The sequence below is a fragment of the Thunnus albacares genome, chromosome 9 (assembly GCF_914725855.1).
Source record: "Thunnus albacares chromosome 9, fThuAlb1.1, whole genome shotgun sequence".
NCBI classification, from domain to species: Eukaryota; Metazoa; Chordata; class Actinopteri; order Scombriformes; family Scombridae; genus Thunnus; species Thunnus albacares.
The window spans coordinates 30,674,435-30,701,253 of record NC_058114.1 but is presented as its reverse complement, the minus strand read 5'-3'; the positions used below and the strand labels follow the sequence as shown (position 1 = coordinate 30,701,253).

At 38.6% G+C, this 26,819-nt stretch overlaps 2 protein-coding genes across 4 annotated transcripts in view; one reads left to right on the top strand and one right to left on the bottom strand.

Annotated features, from left to right (window-relative positions):
* The window catches only part of si:ch211-51h4.2, an 86,630-nt gene extending 79,467 nt beyond the window's left edge, over positions 1–7,163 (top strand). For both annotated transcript variants that reach the window (XM_044360580.1, XM_044360579.1), the window contains 3 exons: positions 2,486–2,555; positions 2,664–2,767; positions 5,005–7,163. In XM_044360580.1, the coding sequence (XP_044216515.1) occupies positions 2,486–2,555; positions 2,664–2,767; positions 5,005–5,221 (391 nt within the window). In that variant the 3' untranslated portion in view covers positions 5,222–7,163. The remainder of the gene's footprint in view (positions 1–2,485; positions 2,556–2,663; positions 2,768–5,004) is intronic.
* A 95-nt stretch (positions 7,164–7,258) lies between these two features.
* tbl1xr1a (tbl1x receptor 1a) overlaps positions 7,259–26,819 on the bottom strand; it is a 51,966-nt gene continuing 32,405 nt past the window's right edge. For both annotated transcript variants that reach the window (XM_044360582.1, XM_044360581.1), the window contains 14 exons: positions 21,995–22,096; positions 19,690–19,835; positions 19,376–19,601; positions 19,009–19,141; positions 17,605–17,746; positions 16,864–16,927; positions 16,392–16,489; positions 16,178–16,238; positions 15,956–16,077; positions 14,554–14,628; positions 13,926–14,053; positions 12,810–12,975; positions 11,646–11,747; positions 7,259–11,551 (listed from right to left, as the gene is read on the bottom strand). In XM_044360582.1, coding sequence (XP_044216517.1) covers positions 11,525–11,551; positions 11,646–11,747; positions 12,810–12,975; positions 13,926–14,053; positions 14,554–14,628; positions 15,956–16,077; positions 16,178–16,238; positions 16,392–16,489; positions 16,864–16,927; positions 17,605–17,746; positions 19,009–19,141; positions 19,376–19,601; positions 19,690–19,835; positions 21,995–22,052 — 1,548 coding nt within the window. In that variant the 5' untranslated portion in view covers positions 22,053–22,096 and the 3' untranslated portion in view covers positions 7,259–11,524. The remainder of the gene's footprint in view (positions 11,552–11,645; positions 11,748–12,809; positions 12,976–13,925; positions 14,054–14,553; positions 14,629–15,955; positions 16,078–16,177; positions 16,239–16,391; positions 16,490–16,863; positions 16,928–17,604; positions 17,747–19,008; positions 19,142–19,375; positions 19,602–19,689; positions 19,836–21,994; positions 22,097–26,819) is intronic.

Below are 26,819 nucleotides of genomic sequence, written 5' to 3'. Positions count from 1 at the left end.
CTGAAAGAGGACATGTAAGGGGGCACACTTTTTTGAGATCTGATGGCTTTGAGCATGTGGGTGGGTGCTAGGTTGTTGTGCCAGGTAGAAGTGACCAATGTTGGGTGTTGATACAGAAAGTAGCCAGTCTGAAGTAATTGATATAATTTAATTTAATTTCTTTTACTTATTGTATTTAATTATTTAATTTAATTTAATCAAATGTGTTTTATTTAAATATATTTTTTTCAGTTAATTTAATATAATTTCATGTGTTTTAATAATTTTATTTAATAATTAATTGTATTTTTTTTGGTTATTTAACTTGTATTTAATATAATTATTTAATGTTATATAATAAATTCAACTAAATATATTTAATTGAATTTGAATGTAATTATTTTATTTAGTTATTATTATGTTATTTATCAAAACTAATATAGTTGATGAATTTAAATTAATGTAATAATTTGATTTAATTTAAAGTTATTTAATTTAATTAAATCCAATCAGATTGATTGCATTTAATCTATTTAATGTAATGTACTCAAACTTAATTTTATTTAATTAAATTTATTTTATTTTATCTAATTTAACATTTATTTTATGTCATCTTAAATCTCATAATTGTATTTGAGTAAATTTAATGTAATAATCAAATGTATTAAATTTTATAGATTTTTTCTTGTAGTTTATTTAATTTTACTGAATTCCGTCTACTTTAATTGTATTTTATTTAATTTTATTGAATTTAATTACACCTAACCTTTAGTTTATTCTATTTAATATACTTTAATGTAATACATTGCTGCTTGAAAGTTTGTGAACCGTTTAGAATTTTCTGTATTTCTGCATAAATATGACCTAAAACGTGATCAGATTGTCCTAAAACTAGATAAAGTGAACCCAATTAAACAAATGAGACAAAAAATAAACTTATTCATTTATTTATTGAGGAAAATTATCCAATCTTACATATTTGTGTGAGGCAAAAGTATGAGAACCCTTGCTTTCAGTAACTGGTGTGACTCAGTTTTGTAGCAGTAACTGTTTATCAGCCCTGCACATCAGCTTGGAGGAATTTCAGCCCAGTCCTCCTTACAGAACAGTCTCAACTCAGGGATGTTGGTGGGCTTCTTTGCATGAACTGCCTGCTTCAGGTCCTTCCACAGCATTTCTATTGGATTAAGGTCAGGACTTTGACTTGGCCATTCCAAAACATTATCTTTCTTCTGCTCTAAGCATTCTTTGGTAGAACGACTTGTGTGTTTAGGGCCGTTGTCATGACCCACTTTCTGTTGAGCTTCAGTTCGCAGACAGATACCTTGACATTTTCCTGTAGAATTTGCTGGTACAACTCAGAACTCACAGCTCCTTCAATGATTGCAAGCCGTCCTGGTCCAGAGGCAGCAAAGCAGCCCAAACCATGATACTATCACCACCATGTTTCACAGACGGGTTCAGGTTCTTAGGCTGGAATGCAGTGTTTGCTCATCACCAAACATAATGCTTCTCATTCAAGCTGAAAAGTTCGATTTTGGTCTCATCCATCCACAGGACATTGTTTCAATCACCTTCTGGCTTATCCACTTGGTCTTTAGCGACTCATGAACATTGACTGTAGCAACTGCAAGAGAGGCCTTTAGTTTCCTAGACGTTACCGTAGGGTCCCTTGTGGCCTCCCAAAGTATTACATGCCTGCTCTTGGTGTGATCTTTGTTGTTCAACCACTCCTGGTGTAAGAACAATGGTGTTGGATGTCTTCAATTTGGACATGATCTGCCTGACAGTCAACTGGTGGAGTCCAAACTCTTTAGAAATGGTTTTGTAACATTTTCCAGCCTGGTGAGCATCAACAACTCTTCCTCTAAGGTCCTCAGAAATCTCCTTTGTTCGAGCCATGACACACTTCCACAAACCTGTGTTTTGAAGCTCAGACTTTGATAGTGAAGACCCAGATTTCTCTTCTTTAAATAAGGCAAGGCCTCCTAGACTCATACTTGATTGTCATCCAATTGATTAAAACACCCAACTCTAATTTCCCCTTCAAATGAATTGATAATCCTAGAGGTACTTTTGCCACGCACAAATATGTAACATTAGATCATTTTCTTCAATAAATAGACAAACGTAGTGAAAGGTTTTTGTCTCATTTGTTTAACTGATGTCTCTTAATCTAGTGTTAGGACTTGAATGGAAATCCGATCACGTTTTAGGTCATATTTATGCAGAAACAGTGCAAATTCTAAAGGGTTCACAAACTTTCAAGCAGCACTGTGTTTCCACAAAAGTCAGTCAAACTAATTTCACAGTCTGTTTATTGCCAGCTACTCGCTTTGTCTCTGCCTACTACTCGCTTTGTCGCCTTACTAGTTTATTATTTAATCTGCAGTGTAGAAGAAGAGCGTCCATGCATGACATATAATTCAGCTGAAACAGTTCTCAGATGTTTACTTTGACTAATTAAATTGATTTTATGCTCCTCATCTATTTTTCTCTCTTCCAGCGTGGCGAAAGGATTCATGTCACTGCTTGGATTTAGTGTCATCTTTATCGTGTCAGTGTGTGATCCCAGGGTAAATGACTCACACACACATTAATGGTAGTGACTAGGAAAATGAAGATTGATGATAATGAACTGTTGGTCTGCAATTCTGCTAGTCACTGTTTTCTCTATCCTTCAGGGGTTTGTTGTCATGTTGGACAAAGTTGTGTCATTCTCCCTCAACACTGAGGTGGGACTGTTTGTCTTCATCATGCTGAGAGAATCCAGAGAAGATCGATTCCAGTGAGTACTTTTCCAAATTCATCTGTCATGTTTAGGGGTTGAGAGATATGAGTATGTTTGAAGTCAGTGAGTAGATATTCATTAAGCTTCATTTTGTTTTGTTTTGCAAAAAACATGTAATCTATTGCTGTAATTACTAGTTCTGCTACTACTGCTGCAGCTTTCATACTTCCTGAATAACCTTGTCATAGTAACCTCATTTTGACCCACACAGAAGCTACAGCTTTAATCAATGTGCTCATTTGTTTTGTTATGACAGCTCTGTCATAATACAATATAATACAACATAATACATCGAGCATATTAAGTTTTAGATTAAATCCAATCAAAATATTATGAAAAGCAATAATAGCACATGAGCACATCTCATAATTTGCATACTATTTTATAGAAGATTAAAAATGCCTAAATAAAAACAAATCAAACAATGAAATAAGGTGAAATACAATACAATTTAGTATAAGAATTTCATTTTTATGTATGTATTTATTGTGTCAGATGTGAAATGGAAAGCATACGTCAAAAGGACAATTATTAAGCTTTTTTCTTTACAACTGAATTCATTATTTTTCATTGTGACATGAATTTCGCTGCCACAACAAACCCTCGTCTCTCTGAAGTCCCTGTTTGAGAGTGGAGAGAAATGACCCTCCCAAATGGTTGGGGCCCTTCCCAGTGGTGGAATGACCGACCTGCATGTCTATTCCATATCCCCTAAATATGTCCAACATAAACCACAATGCAGATCTGTTCAATTGGTGGTTTACAGTACTGTACTGTCTGACTTTATATTGCAGTCAGTGGGTAACCTTTCAGAAGAAAAGTGGAAAGAATGACTCAAGGTTACTTCCCTCATTTCCCGTCAGTTCGCGTATTGTTCTGTGTGGTTTCCGTTCTTTTAATGTTGAGGTGGCTGCCATGGAGACATCTACCATATGTTCTCCATGCTCCTCAGCTCTTGTGCAGCCTCCTGTACATCCTCAACGGTCTGTGGACCGTTGCTCCAGTGGATTTGAATCCTCGTGAACAGAGTTTGGAAGCAAATGCCTTTCTCTTTGAGCACTTTTTTAATTCCCCTGTAGGCTCTGCACTTCTCCATCACGTCAAAGGCGTAATCATGGTCTAAGAAAATCTGCATGTTACTTGTGTGAACTTTCTTCTTCCAAGCCAACTTCAGGATGGTTTCTCTAACATCAAACTGCAGAAAGTTTATAATGATGGACCTTGGAGTAGCATTGGGTCCTGGCTTCTGTGTCAGAGCTCTATGAGCACGTTGAATTTGGAGACTCTGTAGTCACATTTTCCACAAACTTAATCATCAAGTCGCCCTCGTAGTCCTCAGGTACATCCGAATGTTGTTTCTTCTAGATCTGCTTTCTAGATTGATCATTTTTTCCTGCAGCCTGTGTTGTTCTTCCAGCAGACTTAGCAGGCCTCTTTGGTTACAGTGCTGCATGCTTCCACATCTGAAATGCACTCCTCCGCCTAAGTGATAGCCTGTTCTTGGGCTTGGAGTGTCGGTTAAGCTTGTGTTTTAGCACTGTCAGCTCTTCCCTCAAGTCCTTCCTCAAATCCCCCTTAAGCTCAGAAATAGCCATGTATACATCTTTTTTAAAGTCTCAGAGGTCTTTAGAGATAGACGACATTTCATGGAGCAGCTCATCTCCAGGCTCAGTGGCTTCTTTTCTGCTAGCTAGCACAACGCCATTTTCCTCGGTGGGCTCCATTATATCTGTTTTCGACGATAATTGTTTAATTACCCGCTTATTGGTACTCTTCTGACCTCTCTATGATTTCCCCCTACTCATTTCTGTCCCCTCAAAGTTTGCAAGTTAAAATTTTCAAGAAGGGGGTTGTTTTTAGGACCGATTGAGTCAGAGTAAATAACTATCCCAAGCATAGCTTCACCGGAAGTCCCCACATGCGCACATTTTCAAGTTGATTGTGATTTGTAAAGGGGAAAATGCATGCATTCATACATGCACACAGTTTTATAAATCTGGTTATTTTTTGGCCATTTTCAGCTTTTGTGTACATGTGAACCTTTGATTTGGATTCTATGCACTGTTTTACAAATGAGGTCCTCGGTGAGGTTTAAGATGTTAAAAAAGAATCACTGGACAACATCAATTAACAAAAGAATCTGTTTGGTTAGTTTCATACTCTGCTATGCAATGATCTACAGCAACCAAGGTTTAACAGCATTGAAAGCTTGTCTCTTTCTCCTTGTCTTCCAGACACCTTTCAGTCCCTCTCCCAGTAGGTGACTGTGTTTTCAGCCTCACTTGGCTGCTCCCCACGTACTTCCTGTTTGCAGTAACCTATGATGTCCTGCAGACCCTGGCAGACGTGGCTCATTACCTGCCTCTCTACAGTCACAGTCAGAGGCCATACAACCACAGCTACAGCCTGACAGGGAGCTCAGCATCAGCCAATCTCTCCGTCCTGCTCTGATCTGCAAGCAGCAAGTTAGGAGATGGACCGATAGGACTTGATATTGCCAAAAATTAAATGCTTAGCAAGTGCTTTTTATCATGTATTCAAGCTTATTATACAATTTGAAAACTTGAAACGTACACATGATTTGCTTTTGGCAGCCATTACTGTGCTACACTTCAGCGTGGCCAGTAATGTAAATTCTTGTGCAGGGAACGCTTTTTTGTTACCTTGTTCAACCATAGTGGCCATCCCTACTATACAAACTATACTCTTTTTTTTTTTTTAAATCCCCAAAAAACAGAAACACTCTCATGTGCCAAAGGATCTCCTACCAGACACTAGTGACCAGATGTATAAATGATGCATAAGCACAATATCTCTAACTCCATCCTTTATGTAGACGTACTCATCAAAGTAATTGCTGAGATCTCAGAAAGAAACAACACTAAAACTGCTCCAACGGGGAAACAAACACAATCAGACAGGCTGTTAACAAGCCAACAGTTCTGCACAGGCTGTAAAGTATGATGGGTGGTCACAACGGACACATTCTACTGTTCACTTTCATTTCCTCCTCAGATAAATTGGACATGCTTTGGGTTGAATACCTGTGTGCTCATATCATTGCTCATGTTTGTTGCCTCGTTAGACCACAATGTTATCACCTTCTGACAACAGTTACTTTGGTGAGTGTTTAAACTGATAGAATTGATGACTTGAAATTAAAACTCAAGTTGCAATAAATCTTACTTTTCCTTTAAGTTGAACTACTATTGTGTAATAAATTTGGTCAATATTTGTATTGACATTAGAGCAGTATTCTTGCTGTATTGAAGTTTTCAGTTTTCATTTTATGCTTTATCATGATGATAAAGATGCACAGACATCACTGTGTTTTACAGATGTGATGAATTAATATAACATGGGCACACCTGCACAAACAACAGTTAGCCCCACCAGATTCCTGGTTCAACTCTGGAATTTGGTTCCAGTTGAACAGGAATATTGGTGATATTTTTCTTCTACCACACTGTTGTATTCAATCACAGATCTATTGTATTGATATGCAATCAATTGATCAAGGGCATGTCTACATCTGTTTACAGTATGGCTAACTGGGAATGACAATTCTCCAAACGTGCACAATTTCACAGTGACTTGAGATTTATATAACATTATGCATGTGTGTATGCATGGCATATATTTTTTTAAAAATTGATATTTGTCTGCATTTTAGTCTTGAACCTACACAGAGTTTTATACATCTGGCCCCTGGTGTTGTAGAGCTCTAACTTTTTTTTAATCAACTGACATTTGTTTAGATGGAAATGTATATTATAATTTTCACCAAAGCTATATTATCATGAGATTAGGAAATTTAAAATTACTGCTTAAGAACATTTTCAAGCAGTCCCTAAAAGGACCCACACCCTCATCATCTTATTTTAACCATCAGTTGTCATCAAAAACTAAACCATAAATAATAATAAATACAGTAGTGAACTCTAATGTAATTCTAATGCTATTCCTCTTAATTATTTGAATTTACCAACCACTGCGTCACTTTCAGTCTCATTACTGTTTGTTCTCATCAAATCCTATAAATAAAAATCAATAATTGAGCTCATTTCTGCAACACAGAGGGTCTACTAACTCTACAGTACAACCTGTGACCTAAAGGTTCATTTAGGAGATGAAAATCCAAATGGGTTCAACTTCCCTTCATGTGAAGGGGAAAAAAATCCCTCCCACTTGAAATGATCCCTGCTGTGGGAACATACAATGAGAATGAAGCATGCTTATTTAGTTTCACATAGTAGTTTGCTGTGCACCACAGAAAGCACCAGCATGAGGGAGGGAGGTTCAAGCTCTTTGAATGTTTTATTGATTTATTAAAGCCCCTGAGGTTGATGATTTCTTTGTGTTCTGACATGAATAAATATCTGTTAACATGGAATTATGATTGTCATTAAGATCAGTTACTCCACGGTGTTCTCCGCACGGTATTTCTACACACACACACACACACATACACAAATAAAAACTCAAAACTCTTATCAAAATATATTTTATTCTGGACTTTTGTTTCACTGATCTGACTTAAATGATAACAGATCGATGTGATGCGAAAAAAAACAAACAAAAAAAACAAAAACAAAGGCTTTGAGACCCCATGGGAGAGATGCTGCTGGGCTGACATGATGCTCTGTTATGGCGGCACAGATAAAGGCTGACTCAGCAACTTTGGCCAATCAAATAAAATAAAATGAAAAAAAGATCACTGAACTGTGTGGCACAGACTTAAGGATGACATGAACGCATCAGTCATTGAGATATCTTTTTGGATTTTGTTACCGTTGGCTGAAGTGCTTTAAATACAGGAAGGAGAAAACAAAGGGAGCTCAGTGGGAACACATGAAATCTCAGCTAGTCCATTAGTAAAAATTTCCAATTTACTACAGGGGATACAGAAGAAGTCAGTCTACTCAACGGGCTGATTTGAAGGCAAATGTTGTTTTTGTGTCTTGCAGGTCAAGTACGGAATTATATTTGTCTCAATTTGAGTGCACAATGCAACATTTTGAGCACATCATTTATTTTTGGAGAGAGCACTTCCCTACTTCCTTAATGATCAATGATCCTACTAACGATTGGTTTGGAGACATTAAACTGTAAACAAGTGTCTAAGGGTTTGAGGGTTCACAGAGCAGGAATCTGAGAGGCCAAATTAATAAAACCAAGAGAGCAGTTATCGTTGACAGACTTTTATCTGCTCAAATTTAATTATTCTTTACATGATGAAAATGTTTCTACAAAATATAGTTCATGTTTGTGCTTAAAATGTGCCATTGCGCACTCAAAATTGTGATACAAATATAATTCCATACTAGACCACAGAGATTATATCTGCTTCCAGAGCAACTTTCTCCTCAAAACATCTGTATGACACCCAACTTTAGCAATGAAAAAAGGGGGGCAGAAAAATTCCCCAGAGTCTTGGCTTGATTGAAAAATTACAATTTTATTCAATTTTAAGATTCACTTTTTTTTTTAATTGTCTTTCTGTGTAAGCCAAGAGGAGTTTCAGGAGAAAATAATTTTCTCCCTTGCACATTTTGGGACAATGTTTCCCAAAAAGATTCAAGCAAAAGAAAAAGTAAAACATGTCTTTATTAAAACATAGACAAATTTAGTGGTAATTTTCTCCTGGGAAATCCCTCCCAGTCAAGGTGCCTTCAGAATGACAGCTCAGCTCAGTGAGCTTTACATTACAGGGTCAACCTTTACTATCTGCAATAGCATCAAAGTATGAAAACAAAATCTTTCAATTTATAGAACATGTAAATTAACACTGCCAATAAATCATCAATTCACATTTTTCAAATCTACAAAGAAATTACAAAAATGTAACTTTAAATTTTTTCTTTAAAAGAGTATAAAATGTCTTGTCAGTGGGGAACGTCAGAATAAAATTTGAGCAGAACTTGGGTGGTGAAGAACCAAGAATGAGGGTGAAAGGGTAGATGAACTCAAATGTCTGTTTTACTGTTTTTAATTCACCAAGACTGTCATGTTGTGGGGGTAAAAGACTGTACATTTGACCCTTAGCTACTGTAAGTCTTGCGTGTCTGGTTTGTTTATTTCCTTCAAAACAACATACATGTAGTTAAGTTTTCCCCCCACATTGTGAAAAGTAATCAAAACAGACAAAAACTAAAATGTTCCCATATTGCGTTAATGTTGGATCTGCTTTCGCGCTTGGTTCCCAAAAGTGTACTTGTGAAAATTCAATTCTCATTTGTTGCATTTACACTGGAATGAGACGTTTTTTTGATGTATATCTGTCTCAACAAATGTTCGCCTGTTTGACAAACAGCCCCTCCCCTCCACTCCGCGCCAGAGAAATTTGGGTGGCCATGTTATTAAAAATAGTAAAAAAGACAAATTAAAAATCTAGAGTTTCAATTATAAAAATATTTTATAGGGACAGAGCTACTTTAACATCATTAAAGTTATTGTTTAAATTAAACCTCAAAGAGGGCAGAGCCAAGAGATCAGGGTTTTCTAAAGCAAGTTAGTATGCTGGCAAATTTGAATGACAAAGCCAGAACTTTGGTCAAAAAGAAAAAAAAAATTTAAATTCATTCATTCATTCATGACCATGGTAATTGTGACACATATATGGCTATTCTGAAGTTGGGAAAATTAGCTAGCTAAGCCAATTAGCTTAGAACAGCTGGCTGTGTCCTAAAATGCTCCCTGTTTACTATGTAGTGCACTAATACTTACTTTCTGCCACTTTATTTGGGTATCCAAATTCTGAATGTCCAAAATGATTATTTATGCTCTATTTAGCACCTTCACAAAAGTAGCATATTCACTACTTTTTGCTAACAATCTCATTTGCATCTCATTTGACAGACACTGAAATTAGTCATATTACTACACCTGTCAGTGACGCAAAATGATGATTCAATCCAAAATCTTAATTCACTGTCACTATGGAGTTAATAATTGAGTCTCTATTATATAGGAAATAGCAGATGAGGGAGTGATTTCAGACACATCTTCATGCCACATTCCTGTACATAATTATGAACAGCCAAGTGGAATAAACTGTTCAGTCTCCTAGTTGTAATTCAGAGTCAGAGATATGGTTGTAAAATAGCTGCTATATTAAATCTAATATCAACACTAATATAGTCTATTCAGCTAACAAGAAAGAACCATTAAACTATGTGTATTTGGTTTCACTTGTTAACAAACCACCACAAATGTGTAACACAAGCTACAAAGTTGATTTAGGCTATTTGAGTAACACCTGAACACTCCAGGTTGAAATAACAGCAAGTTCTTTAGTTCTTCCAGTTCTGCCATGATTGTGTGAATGCATTAACAGAGCAAAGCTTTAGAGTCTAATATAAGCTACTTCCTCTGTTACTCGGGAGATTTTTCTTTGGCTTTGCCCTCTGTGGTTTAACTCAGTATTTCTGCATCCGGAGCATCTACCTCTGAGAATATTACATCTCCAGAAACTAAAAATAGCACAACAATTTTAATGGGATGATCAGCTGACATTTTTTTTACTGCCACACTTCAGGGCACATCATGCATGTTTAATGATTTTGAGGCCTTTGAGGATGTCAATGAATCAGATTAGAAATATTTGAAATCTGCCAAATGATGAACTCACCAAAGCCTTACTCAGCAATGTAAAGGAGGACACTATTCAGAGTTATTTATGTACATCTGTATGTGGGTAAAAAGAGCTGCTAGAGAACCTACTGGCTGAGTATGTGATTTGAGATGGGACCTGACTTGCTGTTGCATCTTTATCTAAAACACAGAACAGCATTGGACATTCAGCGAAGTGGAGGGAACAGTCAGCTTCTTGCCAGTCAGACAGATAACCGCTATGGCTGAAGAGTCCAGAGAGAAGAACTGTGGATAAATCCATCTAGATCAAATAGTGCACAAAGGAACTGTTTTTAAAGCATCTAGATGTACATCATCAGTGTCATGTGCCCAGGTGGATGTACACGGGTGATCCAGAATATGTCCTCTGGAAAAAGACAACACCTGAATTACTGCATTTCAAGGTTAACTTCAGAAACCATTACTGAAATACATGGAGAAAAAGCCTTTAGGTTTGCCACATTGGTTTGAAATCATGACAAGGACAGTGTTTTTGAGAACTGTTTGGTGTGCATGTCCAAGTAGGTACGTACTTCTCCACTTAATAAAACTCTGACCTGACCGAGCCCTGCCCCCTCCCCCAAAGATAAAAAATATAAAAACATTGAAACAAGAGATCCGAAATTTAAAAAAACTAAGTGCCATCCTATTTTATGGTGGTGAAGTTGATATGTCTGCACAATGAGATCCAACTAGTAACAAAGATCAACACTTTTTTCATTGTTTTTCATTTTGATGACAATGAGCATGGTTTAAAGATCAAAAAAAGCAAAATAGCTTCCAAATTTTGGTACATATACGGATCTGTAACTTTTTTTTTGTCTATCAGTTTTTTTCTTTTTTTCACTGCGTCCCTTCTGCATCTCTGTTAGAGTCTGCACAGATAGAGAGGGGCGTGTCCATCCGCCCGTTTATCCGTCCGTCTGTCCGTCCATCTGTTCATCCCTGTGTCTGGACCTGCTGTGTCGGGTGCTTGCTTGCTTCCTGTTCCTGTTTCCTGCTTCCTGTCTCTGTCAGTGGGCGGGGCCATAGTCGTAAGCGTGAGCAGTACGCAGGGCAGGCAGGGACAGTCATTTGGCTATGTACACATTCATGGTCGGTCCATGGCTTCCAACAGCAGCACTATTTCCGAAGGTCTAGTACACACACCTGGGAAAGAGGAGGAAAAAATTCTGTCTCAGTTCTTCACATTGATTTATTCCAAATTAAACGTAGATATATGGAGCTAAAGTGCTTGACTTACAGATCCGTCTGATGCACTGGCTCCCACTTTGTCCCCTGCTGCATTCCAGCAAACCTCGAAGATTCCACCCGTCCCTCTGTAACTGTGGACTAAGGCGCCTGTCTGCAGACACAAGAGACGGAGAAAGAAAGCATTAACGGAGAGAAAATTGAGGGGCATGCAGGCAACTTCCAGGAAATCTATTATTTTTATGTAAATTTCTTTCATGATGATTTTTTTTGCTCCCTTTTTGCTGCATTTTGACCAACAACTCAAACCAAGGTGTGCATAATATACAAAAGACCACAGCAGGAGCCTTAAAGCCACATTGATTTTCTTTGGCCACCTGGGGGCAGCAGAATAAGCTGTAAACAACACTGACACCTTAGTAGCGAGGTTACATTGCTGTCTCCGTCTAACCTCTGCTCCACTCTGTCTGTCTCTGTGTTATGGATGTAGAAATAGCTGAAGGTCTGTCAACCCTGAATCCATGAATCCTACTTTGCAAATTAGTTTATTGAAGAACGCTTATTTTAACACTTTAATATCCTAAAATTAGAAGTGTAATAAAAACTAAGACAGGATTGTTACGCCTATTTCCACTTTTATTTGAATACAAATACAAATAATTTTGCTGCCTAAACAAATACAGACACAAATACAAATACTGGGCTCTCTGCACATCCCTGACAGCAACAGTGTTTGGATCTCTGGCAGTGAGGTCCACAAGCACACCTGCAGTTACCGCTTAATGCTATATGTTGCCCCCAAAGAAAACAAAACGGGGATCTTCAAGATTGTTACTTTAAGGCAAACTCATTAGCAAACATTTACCTACTTATACATTCAACTGACAGAGCAATGCCAGTATTTATCTGGAGTTGTGTTTCTGACCACCTGACACCAGAGCTAAACTTAAGCTCTGGTTTTGTCTCACCAACTCCTGAGAAAAATATCTGACTCTTGCTTGTTGCTAGAGGTTCCCATTTGTACCAGCCAGCTAGTCACTATCTTTGTGTCAAAGCCACTTAATGGGCAGGTAGCACAGTGATTCTACCAGAGCAGAACTGCAGCTGTGAGCTGCAAACTGACCTAGAAGAATTCAGGTTAAAAGGGTGCACATGCTGTTGTGAAGTGTGCACAAATACACTCATATACACACTGTCAGTCCTATTTTCTTCCTACCTGTGTATTCCAGATGTGCACACATTTGTCAAAGGACCCACTGGCCAAATGCCGACCGTCAGGGCTGAAAGCCACACTGTAGACTGGCTCCTGGTGTTTGGTCAGCGTATGGATACAGATGCCTCTCTCCACGTCCCAAAGACGAACTGTTGAGTCAAACGATGCACTGTGGAAGTAGGAGACATGAACAAACAGGTTACAGAGGTGCTGCTGTTCAATCTGGACGTATAACAACAAAGATAGTGCAAGAAGGATGACTCAAATATAGCTTTATTTTACAAGGTTAACAACCACATTCAGCTTACTGGGACAAAGAAAATAAAATCAGAAATTGCTGAGTACTGATCCACATGTAACAGCTAATATCAAGTTTTATATATATTACAGCTATGGCTACATAGCATTTAGATTTCTAATGTAAGGTGTATGTTTAACTGTTTGCCACACAGACTTTCTGAAATGCTGACTAAATGTACTTGGAATTGCAATTTCAAAGCCCTCTTACAGTGCATGAAAAATTGATAAGGGAGTTATGAATGTTTAAATTCTCAACATGTACGGACTGCAACATTTTGACAACTTTTTACCTCACGTTAGGCAACATGTTAATACACATTTTAACCACTGTCTGTTATTAGTTAAAACTGATCAACTGTGACCTGGGAAATATATGTGGAATTTCCTGTCTCCCAACTAACACTATTCAAGTGACAAAATGGCTGCCCTAAGGGAAACTATGTTTGGCTCTTTTTCAATACAGCTAAAAGTTTTGTTATAAAGTCTTTCATTAAAGCACACAGGTAAAAAAGTAGATATTTTTTCTTATGGAAGAAAGAATGTATGTATGTATGTATGTATTCATATACAGACTACAACTTTTTTCTCTCTTTTAAGCCTAGTCTCTACCCCAAAACAGGCTAAGCACTTGAAAAGACACAATTTCCAATTATTTGTTAGCTAGCTAACAAGCCAGTAGGCTAACCGAGTAAAGCGAAGGCTGTACTGCGAGCTAAAAAGCTGGAGTGTACTCATTTCCTTTTTAGCTATCTAACTAGCATTACATTGCTGCTGCTGTGTTGGAGTAACTTGTTCCAGCTTTACACAGTACACACACACCTGGCTAGCATGAGGTTAGCGCTGGGATTATTGGTTCCAGGGCCAGTGGGACTCCATTTGATGGTGTAGATTTCTTTACTGTGGGCTTGGAGGTCATGGACACATGAGTCCTGCTTCATACTCCAGATCTGAAAACACACGAAACCCCAAAGAAAAAGTCAACAACTTTGTCCTTCAGTTTATTTCATCATTATATCACAGGTGCACAAGTGTTACAGCACTTGTTAGCACATTAGCTTGCACAAGTAACTCCCAGTAAATACAGTTATTTGACCACTTTGTAATCATCGGTATCTGACCAACTGAGAATCTTCATATTTGTGAGTTTCTGCCTCCTTCCTAACACCATTCAAGTGACAATTTGAGGATAACATCTTTAATTGAAGCATGTAAGAGCAGAGAAAAAAATTAAGTTGAGCATTTGTTTTAGTTTAGCATTATACTTCATTTTAAGCTATATGTTTGAAATCTCTCAAGTTTAAGGGTCATTTTCAGGGCTGAAAAGAATCAGTTCCCAGTTATCATAAATCATTACTGTCATTATGGCTTAGTGCTTTCATGTCAAGGGTAGCAGGTGATATTAATAACACAAGATCTCCAATATTTCAGCAGGTTTAGCCCTATTCACCTTCAACGTCATGTCGTCTGAGCAGGAGGCTAGCAGGTTCCCTGTGGGATCCCACTTGATTGCATTTACTTCATTCTGGAGAGAAAGAAGAGAGAGATGAAGTATTGTAAGCAAACCCACACACACAACTAGTGAAAGTATTATTAATGACTTGCATTCATGTCCTCGCCTACACAAAATGAATGAATGAATGAATGAATGAATGAATGAATGAATGAATGTGCATTTACATTTATCTCAAGTCCAAACATGGGCAGTTAAAACCTTGGGAGAAATCTTTACCTGACAGCAAAGAAAAGAACTCTTTACTTCAACAAGGGTAGACTAAATATTACAAACACCTCTAAAATGACCATTAAGCTGCTTGAACCCCTCTCTAAAACAGTTTGAAACAAAGCAACCAGCCAAAACAATTCACCACCACCTATGAGAGACTTCAGCTAAGAGTTGAACATAACTGATTCTCACTTCTTTGAGCACCACAGTTCCCTCACTTGATTTCAGCACAAGATATTACTTTATAGTTTCACTGTGGAAATCTCTTGCCTCCCACCAGTTATTAAATATCAGTCACAGTCTGTTAACTCAACCAGACAAAAGAACTGTCTGAGTTACCTCCCAATCCAACAAACACTTGGATTCCAAATCGCTTTTCTTAGCCAGTATGTATACAGTGTCTAGGTATTATAATTAAATCTCCATATACTTCTCAGCTCCTCTCTTTAATCAGCTCAAGATCCTATCAATTTTAGCATAAACAATTACCAAACTTGAGTTTATTATTTTCAAAAGTTTGCATCAGCCTGCTTCGCTTTCGTTGTAACTGTTATGTACTTAACCTTCTGTAACTCACATATACACTGCAGGTTTTTTGTACAGCCCTGCATAAAAAAGCTCCAAAGATGGACTTTCCATGAACGTTCCTTTCACATAGCAGAGCACAATGGGGATGGAAGGTTATTGCCTGATCTGAGTTTCTAATATTGCAATACATGGCTTAATGTTAGCCACTATTTTCACAGCCAAGTGTTGTGCAATACAATATATCATCCCATTTAATCAAGCATGCACTTAAGAGATCTCAGAAGCCAGAGGTTTGTTATGTATGTACAGTATATATGGTTAGTATATCATCTAACCTTCATCTCTCCAAGGTTCTACGTACCATTAAAGATTTAGGTTGAAGGTAATGCAAAAAAATTGCAAAATGATCAATAAATTCTTCTTAAGGGCATTTGAATTAACCATAATGCTAAATTTATACTTATAAACACACTCATCCAAATCTTATTCAGACCAGATTAAGGTTAAACTCTTTTCATTCTGCTATGGGTGCTTTAAGTCATACACACACCTATCAATGTGTTGGAACTAAACACACACACACACACACACCCCTTACCGTGTGTCCCTGGAATGTTTTTATGGGTCTGTCTTGTCCCAGTTTACAGACGTGGATACACATGTCTGTACTACAAGAGGCGAATGTATTGTTGCTTTGCCAGTCCACGTCTAGCGCTGGAGCTGTGGGAGGCAGACAGATTGAGCAGATAGCAGTTAGCAGATGAAGAATAAACTGTGAGACTGGTGTGAGAAGAGTAGAGCGGTGAAGATGTTTGTATACCTGAATGGAAGGGAAACTGCTGTTTGGCTTCTCCTGTGTGGGCATCCCATATGATTGTTGTCTGGCAGGACACATGTGCATGTACAGTTAGTGCTAACAAAGACAACACAGTACAGCTTTTTCTTGATCTTTGCCTATTTACTCAAATGTTTCATGAGAAATCACGCTACAAGTTAGTCAATATTTGGATTAATTTATGGTCATGATGGTATACCTTGTCTACTCCTGCACTAAGGATGAAATTGCCTTTTTTATTCCACTTAAGGGCAAAGATTGGACCTTTGTGTTGGCCAAGTGTACTGGCCAGGTTGCCTGCAGGACAGAACACACAGAAAAGGAACAAAATCTGAGTAACAACAACAGAAAGCCATAAAGGGTCTAAATAACATAAAATGAGTAAACTTACACAGTAGCCAAACAAACTGACCCAGCCACAGTACGTGAACATGCCTCTAGGTGGCAGCATTGTTCAAGGATATAACTTAGCCATGTGGCATACAGGAAACACTACACTACAGTCTATTATTATGGTTTCCACAGCAACATTGATGTTCATTTTTTAATACTTATATATTTGTAAGGAAATACACTTTTACATTACATTTTCATAAATTTGAAAAATGATGGCCCTCCCAATTTTTGATAATGCAGTTTCCTTAGAAATGAATGAATTGAAGTCAGCTTACCATCCTTCGTCCATATTCTAGCAAAGCCATCATATGAGCCTGTTGCTAACAGCGTGCCCTCGCTCTGTCAGAGAGAAAGAGAGAGAGAGAGAGAGAGAGAGAGAGAGGAGTGTAAGGAGTGTAAGCATGTCTCAGAGTGTGTGTGCCAGTGAGACAAATCCAATTTAGAGAAGTTTACAGTTCCACGTCCTCTTTTTTAAGAGTGCAGGCTGAATGAACATAGTTATATTTGCTGTGATGCAGCTGGTCTTATGAGAGAGGCCTGTGTTTTCCATCAGCGTGGAGGCTTTCCAGGAAATTTTTGCCTCTGCCCTTGGCTCAGGTTCACAGCCCATTGGCTGAACTAAAGGAAAATTCCACTGCCTGATACTCTTCCACTGTTAGATATCATCAACAGTTATGTTCAGAACGCTTGGGGAGTCGTTCTGTGATGAAGCATTTGGTGTAATTTGCCTTTCTGGTGCACTGTGTCTACATGCAGTACATCAAGTACACAGCATGTGTTGTTTTTGCTTATTAAATACCATTCCAATGTTTGATTTGCTGTTAAACATCAATGTATCACTCACTAGATGAATATACTTTTAGACTGAAGTGACGTGATACAATGTGAAACAGCAGTTTTGTTGGACAGACATGCTCCTACTATTCCCACAACTTCACCTGGTCCTGTATTTTGAATGAATACATTAAATGAGAGTGTGTGTATGTGTGTGTGTGTGTGTGTGTGTGGGTTCTTACATTCCAGTCTAGCGAGGTGACGTCTTTGTTGCTGGGAACGTCCTGTCCTCCCTCTCGTATGCAGTGTCTCAAGACCAGCTGTGTGGAGCTGCTTGTACTGTTCTCACTCAGGTTCCAGATCCGAGCCGTCGAGTCACCGGACCTGAAGCAGATACATACACACACGTCAGATTGTCATAGTGGTCCATCTGGCTGTTATGAGAACACACAGACATCAAATGAACCATGTTTCCATAGAGATCACTGGTTCCAGTGTTCCAATGCAATGGATTTCATCCACTGGTGGGACATGAGGTTGCTATCAGACAGATATCAGACAGAATTGTCAACTCATTACACTCAGGTCATGGTTTCAGACCGCCTGCTGCCATGGACCTGCTTGATGCCCACGCCTGCTATTATTATTATTAGTTATTACTATTATTGTTGTTGTTGTGCTTCACTGTGTCTCTCTCTCCCCCTCCCTCTTTGTCTCTCAACCCAACCAGTCAAGGCAGATGGCACCCACCTAGAACCTGGTTCTGCTTGAGGTTTCTTCCCATTAAAGGGGAGTTTTTTCTTGGTTTGTCACCAATCGCTTGTTCATGGGGGGAAGAGTACGGTCTAGACCTGCTCTATGTGAAAAGTACCCTTGTGCTGTGATTTGATGCTATATAAATAAAATTGACTTAACTCCATTTCCATCCTCAGTCTGACATTGCCTCTAACTAGGGGAGGGGGACTCATTTCAATCTGATCACCACTAACATGCGGTGTTAGTCACCCAACGGTGTTCATTAGATCGATTGCTATTTCAACCAAGAAACCGCTGTTTAATGTCATGATGTCAAACCAGAATCAGTCGACTTGGTGGAGTGGGCGGATTCAACGGTCTGGACCCAGGCAGGACATGAGAACATTCACCTAATCGACAATTCGTTGTTTCAATTTAGAGTCAGAGCAGAGCAAATTCATCATTTGTCATCTTTCAGCTGGGTAATCATTATCACAACGTTGATAAAAATACTTGTCCAATATGTGGTAAATGTGTATAGCATTATGTATAAAAAATCTAACTGATGCTCCATGCATTGAACTGTGTTCTACTGATATGCATTACAGGTACACAGGTAAAGCTCAAAGGTGTACAAAGTTTTGACAATATGAAGACATCATCTTGGGCTCTGGAAAAAAATGGGACAGGCTTTTTTTTTTTTTTTTACTAGTTTCTGAAAGAATAATAAGTAGATCAATTAATTATAAAAATAATCTTAAGTTGTAGCCCACTATTTCTGTCTGACTTTGTTCACTTGAAATCAAGGTATGCGAGGATGGAACTAACATGGCAGTATTGTTCACTTGTTGTATTCACGCAGTGTGAGGCCGGTGTGAGAGGAGAATGGTAGGAAAGGGAAGGTGACTAACCCTGATGCCAGTAGGTCGCTGACTGGGTTCCAGGCACAGATGAAGACCTCTGACTCATGGCCCCTCAAGACCATGGCCTTGTTCTGAGGAATCTCCACGTCTCCGTCCACCTCCATCAGGTCTGCATGGTTGTCTGAGAGGTTGATGGGTACAAGTAAGCAATCCGAAATCAAACTTTCATCAGGTCTTCAGTTCTTTACCATTGTACATGAGTGATAAGTAAAGTAAGAATGATTAATAATAGAAATAGTTCAATCATGTAAGTTATAAAAATGCGTAATATTTCTGAGGTCAAGAATGAACTTTCATTCTTGAGAAGTGCTTCATCATCGCACATCCTTTCTCTATTTTTAAAAACGGTACTCACTAGCTAAGGCATGGGCTCCGTTCTCTTCCCCGTTGGCAGTATTCTCTCCGTTCTTGGCGTTGCCTGCGATGTTGCCTCCAGTGGCCGATGCTGGCGCTGAAGCGGCAGCTTGCTGCTGGGCCATTTTGTCCCGGTATGCCTGCTGCCTCGTCTGAACAACGTCTGGCATCACCGCATCGATCAGGGACAGAGACTCAATGGGCCGCCCGTCAAATAACGTGCCGTCCTACAGAGAGAGATGAACAGTTAGAGGAAACTGAGAAGAGAGAGGAGAGAAGAGAGGAGAAGTTTGCATGATCCTGTTTGTGTCGCACCTCATTGATGCTGACTTCAGCCTCGACGTACTGCAGGCCCTTCTGGATGATGCTGATGAGGGCAGCAGGGGGAACCAGAGCACCATTGATGTTGGACTGGCTGATGTGACTCTCTATACCAAACGTAAACGCTGAGTGGGAGAACCCTGAGGAGCAGCAGAGAGGAGAGGACAGAGTGTGTTTTGAACACTGAAAGGTAACGACATACTGTAGGCATCAAGTCATAATTTCACATACATATAAATGGGACAGGGTATACATTCTGAATGTTCTTCCTTGCAGTCTTAACAGTCTGTATTCAGTCAGGATATGTTTACACATCCTGACTCCACCACAGGCTTTATTGTTGTAAGAACAGGCATTCTGCATTTACAACATTGTGACCACTGCACATTCTTGAGCATTTCTCACTCAGGCTACCATGTTTCTCTCTGAGGTTGTAAAAAGCATCTGGCTACAGCTGTCAACAGTATACAGATAACAATAATATAATAGTTTCAGCTGCACTGGTGCACTTCATGCATAATCAATTCAATGAACAAATGACAAATCAATAAAATGTTGTATATCAGTTATGTTGCCCAACCTCTCATGATGTTATAATTAGTAAATGGAACATGACCTCACAGGAATTTCTATTGTCAACCCAACGTAGCTTAGATACACATTTGCTGTACTCACAAAAATTAGATGCTCAATATTTTCAAAGGTACGTTTAAAGGGGACATATTCTGCTTTTTTTGATTTTCTGTTATTTAAATTCTGTTATGATGTCAGATGTTAAACATGGTCAAAGTTCCAGACCTTGAGTTTAACATAAATAGAAATGCTCCCTGAAAGTCAAAAGTCAGGGCTTCAGCCTGCTCTGAACACTTCTTTGTGATGTTTTTTTATACCTTCAACCCTAAAGTTGTTGCTAAGGTTTTTCCATGGCTTGTTTAAGTTGTCCATTCTCATGTTTGGATCAGATTTGGGCTTGAACATGTACAAATGTATTTGAGAAGATGAACAAGTAAAAGAAAGAGAAAAAGAAGTGAAATCCTACTACTATAGATTGTTAAAGTAACTGGCGGAAGTCTGACAAGACGCAGCTTCCAGTGTATCCAATCAGAACAGAGTATGCTCGTCTGCTGATCACAGAGCCAATTTCAAAAAGTAAACAGTTCCCTTCCATGTATGAAAAATGAGTATGCATGATAACATGATAATATGAAAAAACCTGGACAAAAACAAACCCTTTTATGCAAACATATAGTGCATTTTTTTTGTTGTTGTTGTGTGTTTGAATTAAAGACAGAATACGACACAACTGTGACAGGATGTTTTGAATTACGTGAGCCATCATGAGCCTTAAAAACGTATGATGTGATATAATAATGCAGGGGGAGGAAAGTTATAGACATGCACAGTGTACATATAACAGTAGACCAGCACCAGCTAAGCTCAGCCTTCTGACAGCTCCTTTGCAGTGATATGAGAGTTTTGGTTTGCATACCTCCCCAAAGATACATAAAGGTTATTGTCACACCTGCAGAGATCCTCACATAAAGGGCTTTATAAAAGGTAGGAGGCCCAGTTTTACTAATAGTCACGAACATCTATCCACTTGACCCCAGATTTACTCCTGTGTGCAGGTGCGTGGGTGGAAGGGATGTTTTGTAAAACCCTCTGCGCTGCTCTCAGGGTAACAGTGCTATATGAATGCACTCTATTTACCATCTCTGATTGATTAAACAGTAGCAAACCGCCCCTCACTCTGTCCCACTCATTCCTGTTTGTATGATTCATTCTGATGTACATAACACTGCAGACATTAAGTGCTTTTTGTCCATCTGTTCCATATAGTTGTGTGTGTGTGTGTGTGTGTGTGTGTGTGTGTGTGTGTTTGTGTGTGTCAACTTCTCTTCAGTATGTTCTGCCTTTCAAACACAGGAAGTTGTGTATACACTTTGTACAGGTTGACCAAACAAGCTAAAATGCAGCTTTCAGGTTCCTGCTATATACCAATATTACAAGCTTACATACCCAACGGATGTTCATTTCTCTCTTTAGTCATTTAGTGATGACAATTTGAAAAAACTACTTGCAGATCTGGTATTGTGTACACAATATATAAACACACACACACACAAAAAAAAGAAAAACAGAAATAAATAATAAAATAAACTGCTTGTGTATTAAATTGCACCTAAAAATAATAATAATAAAAATGAAAATAAAACAATCACTAAATCAGAGCAGTGTCTGAACATTTTAAAATAATAAAAATGCAAGCATGATAAATATTAGGGCTTGAGAGGGATACCTGACTCCTGTAAGTATCTGTAGACCAGGAAATTGACCTCATCACTGCTAATGCTCATCTTTACTCCTGTTACACCATGAGGTCAGCACGCACACACCAAGCCTGAAAAAAAGAGAGAGATTTATCAGTGAACACTCACCACTATCCCGACAACACGTTTAATATGTCCCCAATACAATGAAGACTTTTATATGAATATGAACATTATGGTATCAGCTATTTTCATCCATTTAAAATTCAATTATTCATTCAGCTGGAATAACAAGACATGTCCAATTAGACTCCATTTACACCTGTTGTGTACATGCAATGTGTATCCTGATATCTTATTTGGATAATAAGAAAAGCCGCTGTCAAAGCATATATGTAAACGCAGACAATCAGATTGTGATTGGATTGACCAGACCACATCTGAAGATCTGGCTTGTGTTGTAGTTGGATCTCAGCCAGGTGTAAATGCAAGCTGGATAGTTTGGCCACATTCTTGAGAAAAAGTCAAGAACGTGTTGAAAGGTCATCTAACTCCACTTCTTCCTGCTATCTCGTGTCAGCTCGCCAAGAAGCTACAGACAAGCTCTTCCTTGGTACAGAATAATAAAAGACCCATTTACACCTGGTATCAACACGCCATCTGTATCCTGATAACTTATCTGGATAAGAAAAAAAACACACGTTAATGCAGGTGTAAATGCACTAAGAACACATTGTGATTGGATCAGCCAGAGCAGGTGGAGACGTAATCTGTACATTGTGGCCACATTCATAAGAATAAATTAAATTCCACCCAGCAACTTGAAAGGTCACTTTCACTCCACCTCCCGCTAGTTTAAGCACCCTGTCAAAAGCTACAAGTAGTAGCAGTAGCTAGAAGTCTTCCCTCACAAATAATGAACACCCATCCACGGCTTTGTTTTCCATGACCTGGGATGCACCATGTTTGTTGTTAAGTCCACCAGCCCCGCGTAGCTAATTTGCTAATTATGTGGGCATAATTGAGAAAATAGAATGCATGTTAATACTAGGTGTAAATACAAAGACCCGTAGATCGGATGTCATTATCCCGATAATGTTTCCAGGTACAGATCACATGTAATGGGATCCTAGTTGAGTACTCGGATTAATCTGGCATCAGGCACGTCCTTAATACAACCCTCAGACACTTCACAACATGTTTCACCTAGCCTGAACAACATTTCACACCAGTGTTGTCATAGTACCAAACTGTCCTATTTTGGTGGATAAAAGATGATTGGCCATTGCCTTGTCGGATGGGGTGTGTTTGCACCCTGCTGCCTCACTGGACTGGCCTCATTCAAATAAAGAGAGCTGGGTGTTTTCAGTGGGTCTGAAACTGATCTAAGGCTGTTATGATAACAGCACATATGTAGTACCAGTTGTCTGGAATTACAAAATTTTGATGAACTTAGACTCCATCATTTCCATGTGACCTCAGTCAATGTTTGACTCACATATTTTCTGAAGTTGTTCTGTTACTGTTCTTCATTAGTGTTAAATGGGTTTTCACTGTTAAATCATGCCTCCACCACAAGCTGCTTTTCCTCCACTATAAATAATCTAATGCACTCATTTGGGTACCAATCCAAACTACTCAACTGAAAAATATAAGGAAGAAAAGAAAAATCAACAGGACTGTGACGCCTCATGACATGATTCAACATTACTTTAGCCTATGGTTTCATGAACCAAAAAGATTGGGAGCCACGACTTTGAAAACTCTCAGAGGCAGGGAGCTGATTCCAAATAAGGACCAGCTCAAAGCCCATTTCCCCTGAGAATAATCAGCCACGTAATGCCTGGAGCTCAGTGTCTGCAGCCCCCCTCTCCCAAGAGGAGACATTCTGTGCATTTAATGGCATTTAAGTGGATGAAACACCGTCTCCTGGGCATACATTTAATTTCCCAGGATATTAGATTTTTGTTGTCTGGCACAGAAAAACATTTAACATGACCTTTGGCCTTCATGTTGCATAATGTCAAACACAGTAGGGCAGAGCTAAACCAGCCTCTTCTGACCACCTAACACGAGTAGCAAACTGTGGAATTTCACACAGCGATGCTATCATCTTATATACTTTCCACTGGTAATTAGAAGAGGAAGATGAGATGAGATTAATCTTTAATGATAACCTGAAGGCAAACTGCAACAACAAACAGGACATATTCACAGAATACACATAGCACTGTGGAAGTTAGTGTGTCTACTCCTGTGACCACTGATAAGTTTAGTTGTTTTTGCTAATCCTGAGCCACAACAGCAGCGGTAGCAGACTCCACACTAGAGACAGAGATGGCAGACTGCTTCGGCCTCACAGGAGAGTAAGGCTGCTGCCATATCTGAGCTGTTTCGGGATCTGTTCATGACCCAGGAGACAGGTAACAGCTAAGTGTCCGAGAAAGCAGAAGAGGTGATCTTGTCCTATGACATGTTGGCTCAGCAATATTTATCTGCGGGAGAGGATTGTGTTTTCCATGGAGACGACTGTCAGCAAGTAGATTGTTCTGAGGGTCAGATATAGAAGGGTGGGTAGACAAAATAATGCAAGCTACCACACAGATAGGAAGTTCAACTCTGATGTAACTTAATCACATTACAAACACTGCCACAAAAGTAGCCCGATGCTAATGAGCAACTTCTAGTAATGGTGAAATGAGCTGTTACTGCCGCCCTATCAAACACTAACATTGCAGACATACTGTCCTCTAAATCAGGCCTATTATTAAATCATAAGCAGCTGCTGGGCTGCTTTCACTTCTTATACAACTTAACAACAGTTGCATACTTTCAGTCGCCTGGTAGACTTTAAAAACTTGCCACACCCCTGCAATTAGTGGTTTATGTGTGTGTGTTTATGACAGACCTGTATGACAGTAGAAAATACTGCAGTCTCAGAATTTGTTCAGTAACAGCTAATTAAAAGAGTCTTGATTGGCTGTGAAACTGATCATTCAGATCAACTGGAGACATCTCACGTTACACTTCTACAGAAAAATATACAATACAAATACAACAGTCCTGTAATAAATACCACCTGTGTTAAACTTGATTGTTGTTGACATTGTGTCAGAAGAGTTCATTTTTGTGTTGGTGTTGTATTAAACTCCATTTATTTCATCTTTTTTTATGAATGAGTGTGTAAGTTTGAACTCCACTTACACTATGTAAGTGGAGTATGTATCTGACTATGTAAAAGCAATAGGATTCAACTGACATGGCTACAAGTCAACGTCTCTGGTCAGGTTGACATTTCATTAAAATGAATAGAAAAGACATACAAAAAGCACATACAAACTGAGTGAGTCTACAAATCAGTTTTATACTGTTACCAAGCTAGTAAATGATACGGACACAAGATGCCGCTAACAATGTCTCTGTAGTTTACTGAAGGCAGAATTCAACCAATGCGATGCACAACTATGCACTGTAATTTACAGCAACCACTTCCATTCTACATTGGCTTGTAACTTTTCTAACTCTGCTGACGGCAAATTCTAGTAACTCTGCTGACGGCACAAAGGTAGCTTCAGTAGCTTTTTGATACTTCACTAACTGAGAAATATGGTGCAAAAGAAGATCAGAGAGAGTAAAGGGGTATTTGTCCATGATAAAATAATTGAACACAAAAGTAACCCAAAGAAACTTTGGCAGTCTCTGACACAAACAGGGTACAGTTAAAGACTTAAGACTAAGGCAAATAATATCTGTCTCAACATTAATGGTGAGCTTTCCTCTAATAGATCAAAGGTAGCAGATACGTTTAATGCCTTTTTGTACATCTGGAGCCAAACAACTTGTAGAAAGGCTGCCAGGCAACCTTGGGATGTATGATGGAAAATCAATGTTTAATTATTATTCACAATTGGGAGCAGTAGCGGACTCATTTGACCTTTCTGTGGTTCCACAGGACAAGGTGTTAAAGCTATTGAAAGATCTTGAATGTTATAAAGCAACTGGTCTAGATGAAATGCCTGCCAGATTTCTATAAGATGCTGCTGAACATATTTCACCGATCTCACTCATGTTATTAAGTCTGGTAGAGTCCCAAAAGATCTGAAACTTGCAAGGCTCATTCCTTTGTATAAGAAAGGGATCAAATTAGAAAAGGGAAATTATCAACCACTTTCTATTTTGGGAATCATATCAAAAGTCTTTGGAGAAAAGTAATAGCAAAATTTGCAATACTGATTTGTTGTATGTAATGCAATCTGGTTTTAGAGAGCCACACTCAACAGACACGTTTATTATTTCTATCTGATTATATAAGGAAAGAGGATGATTTGGGTAAATTCTGTGGCATGATACTATCAGACCTCCAGAAAGCCTTTAACACTGTTGACCATCAGATTCTGCTCACTAAACTAAAAGCTCTAGGTTTCAATATCATGGCTTGTGAGTGGATTCAGTCATATTTGACTGATAGATGTCAAATAGTTGAAGCACTTTATCTGAGGTTATAGAAATCAACTATTCACCTTATATATGCTTCCTTTAGGTAATATTATTAGGAAACACTTCATGAATTTTCATTGTTATGCAAATGATACCCAATTATATTTATCAATGAAGCCAGTTAACTAAACCCCAAGCATGCCTTAAGGACATAAAGACCTGGACGACCTGCAATTTTCTGCTACTAAACTCAGACAAAACTTAAGTTATTGTGCTTAAACACCTTAGAAACACATCATCTAATGATATAACTACTCTAGATAGCATTGCCCTGGCCTCCAGCACCACCGTAAGGAATCTGGCAGTCATCTTTGATCATGATATGTCCTTTAACTCCCACATAAAACAAATTTCGAG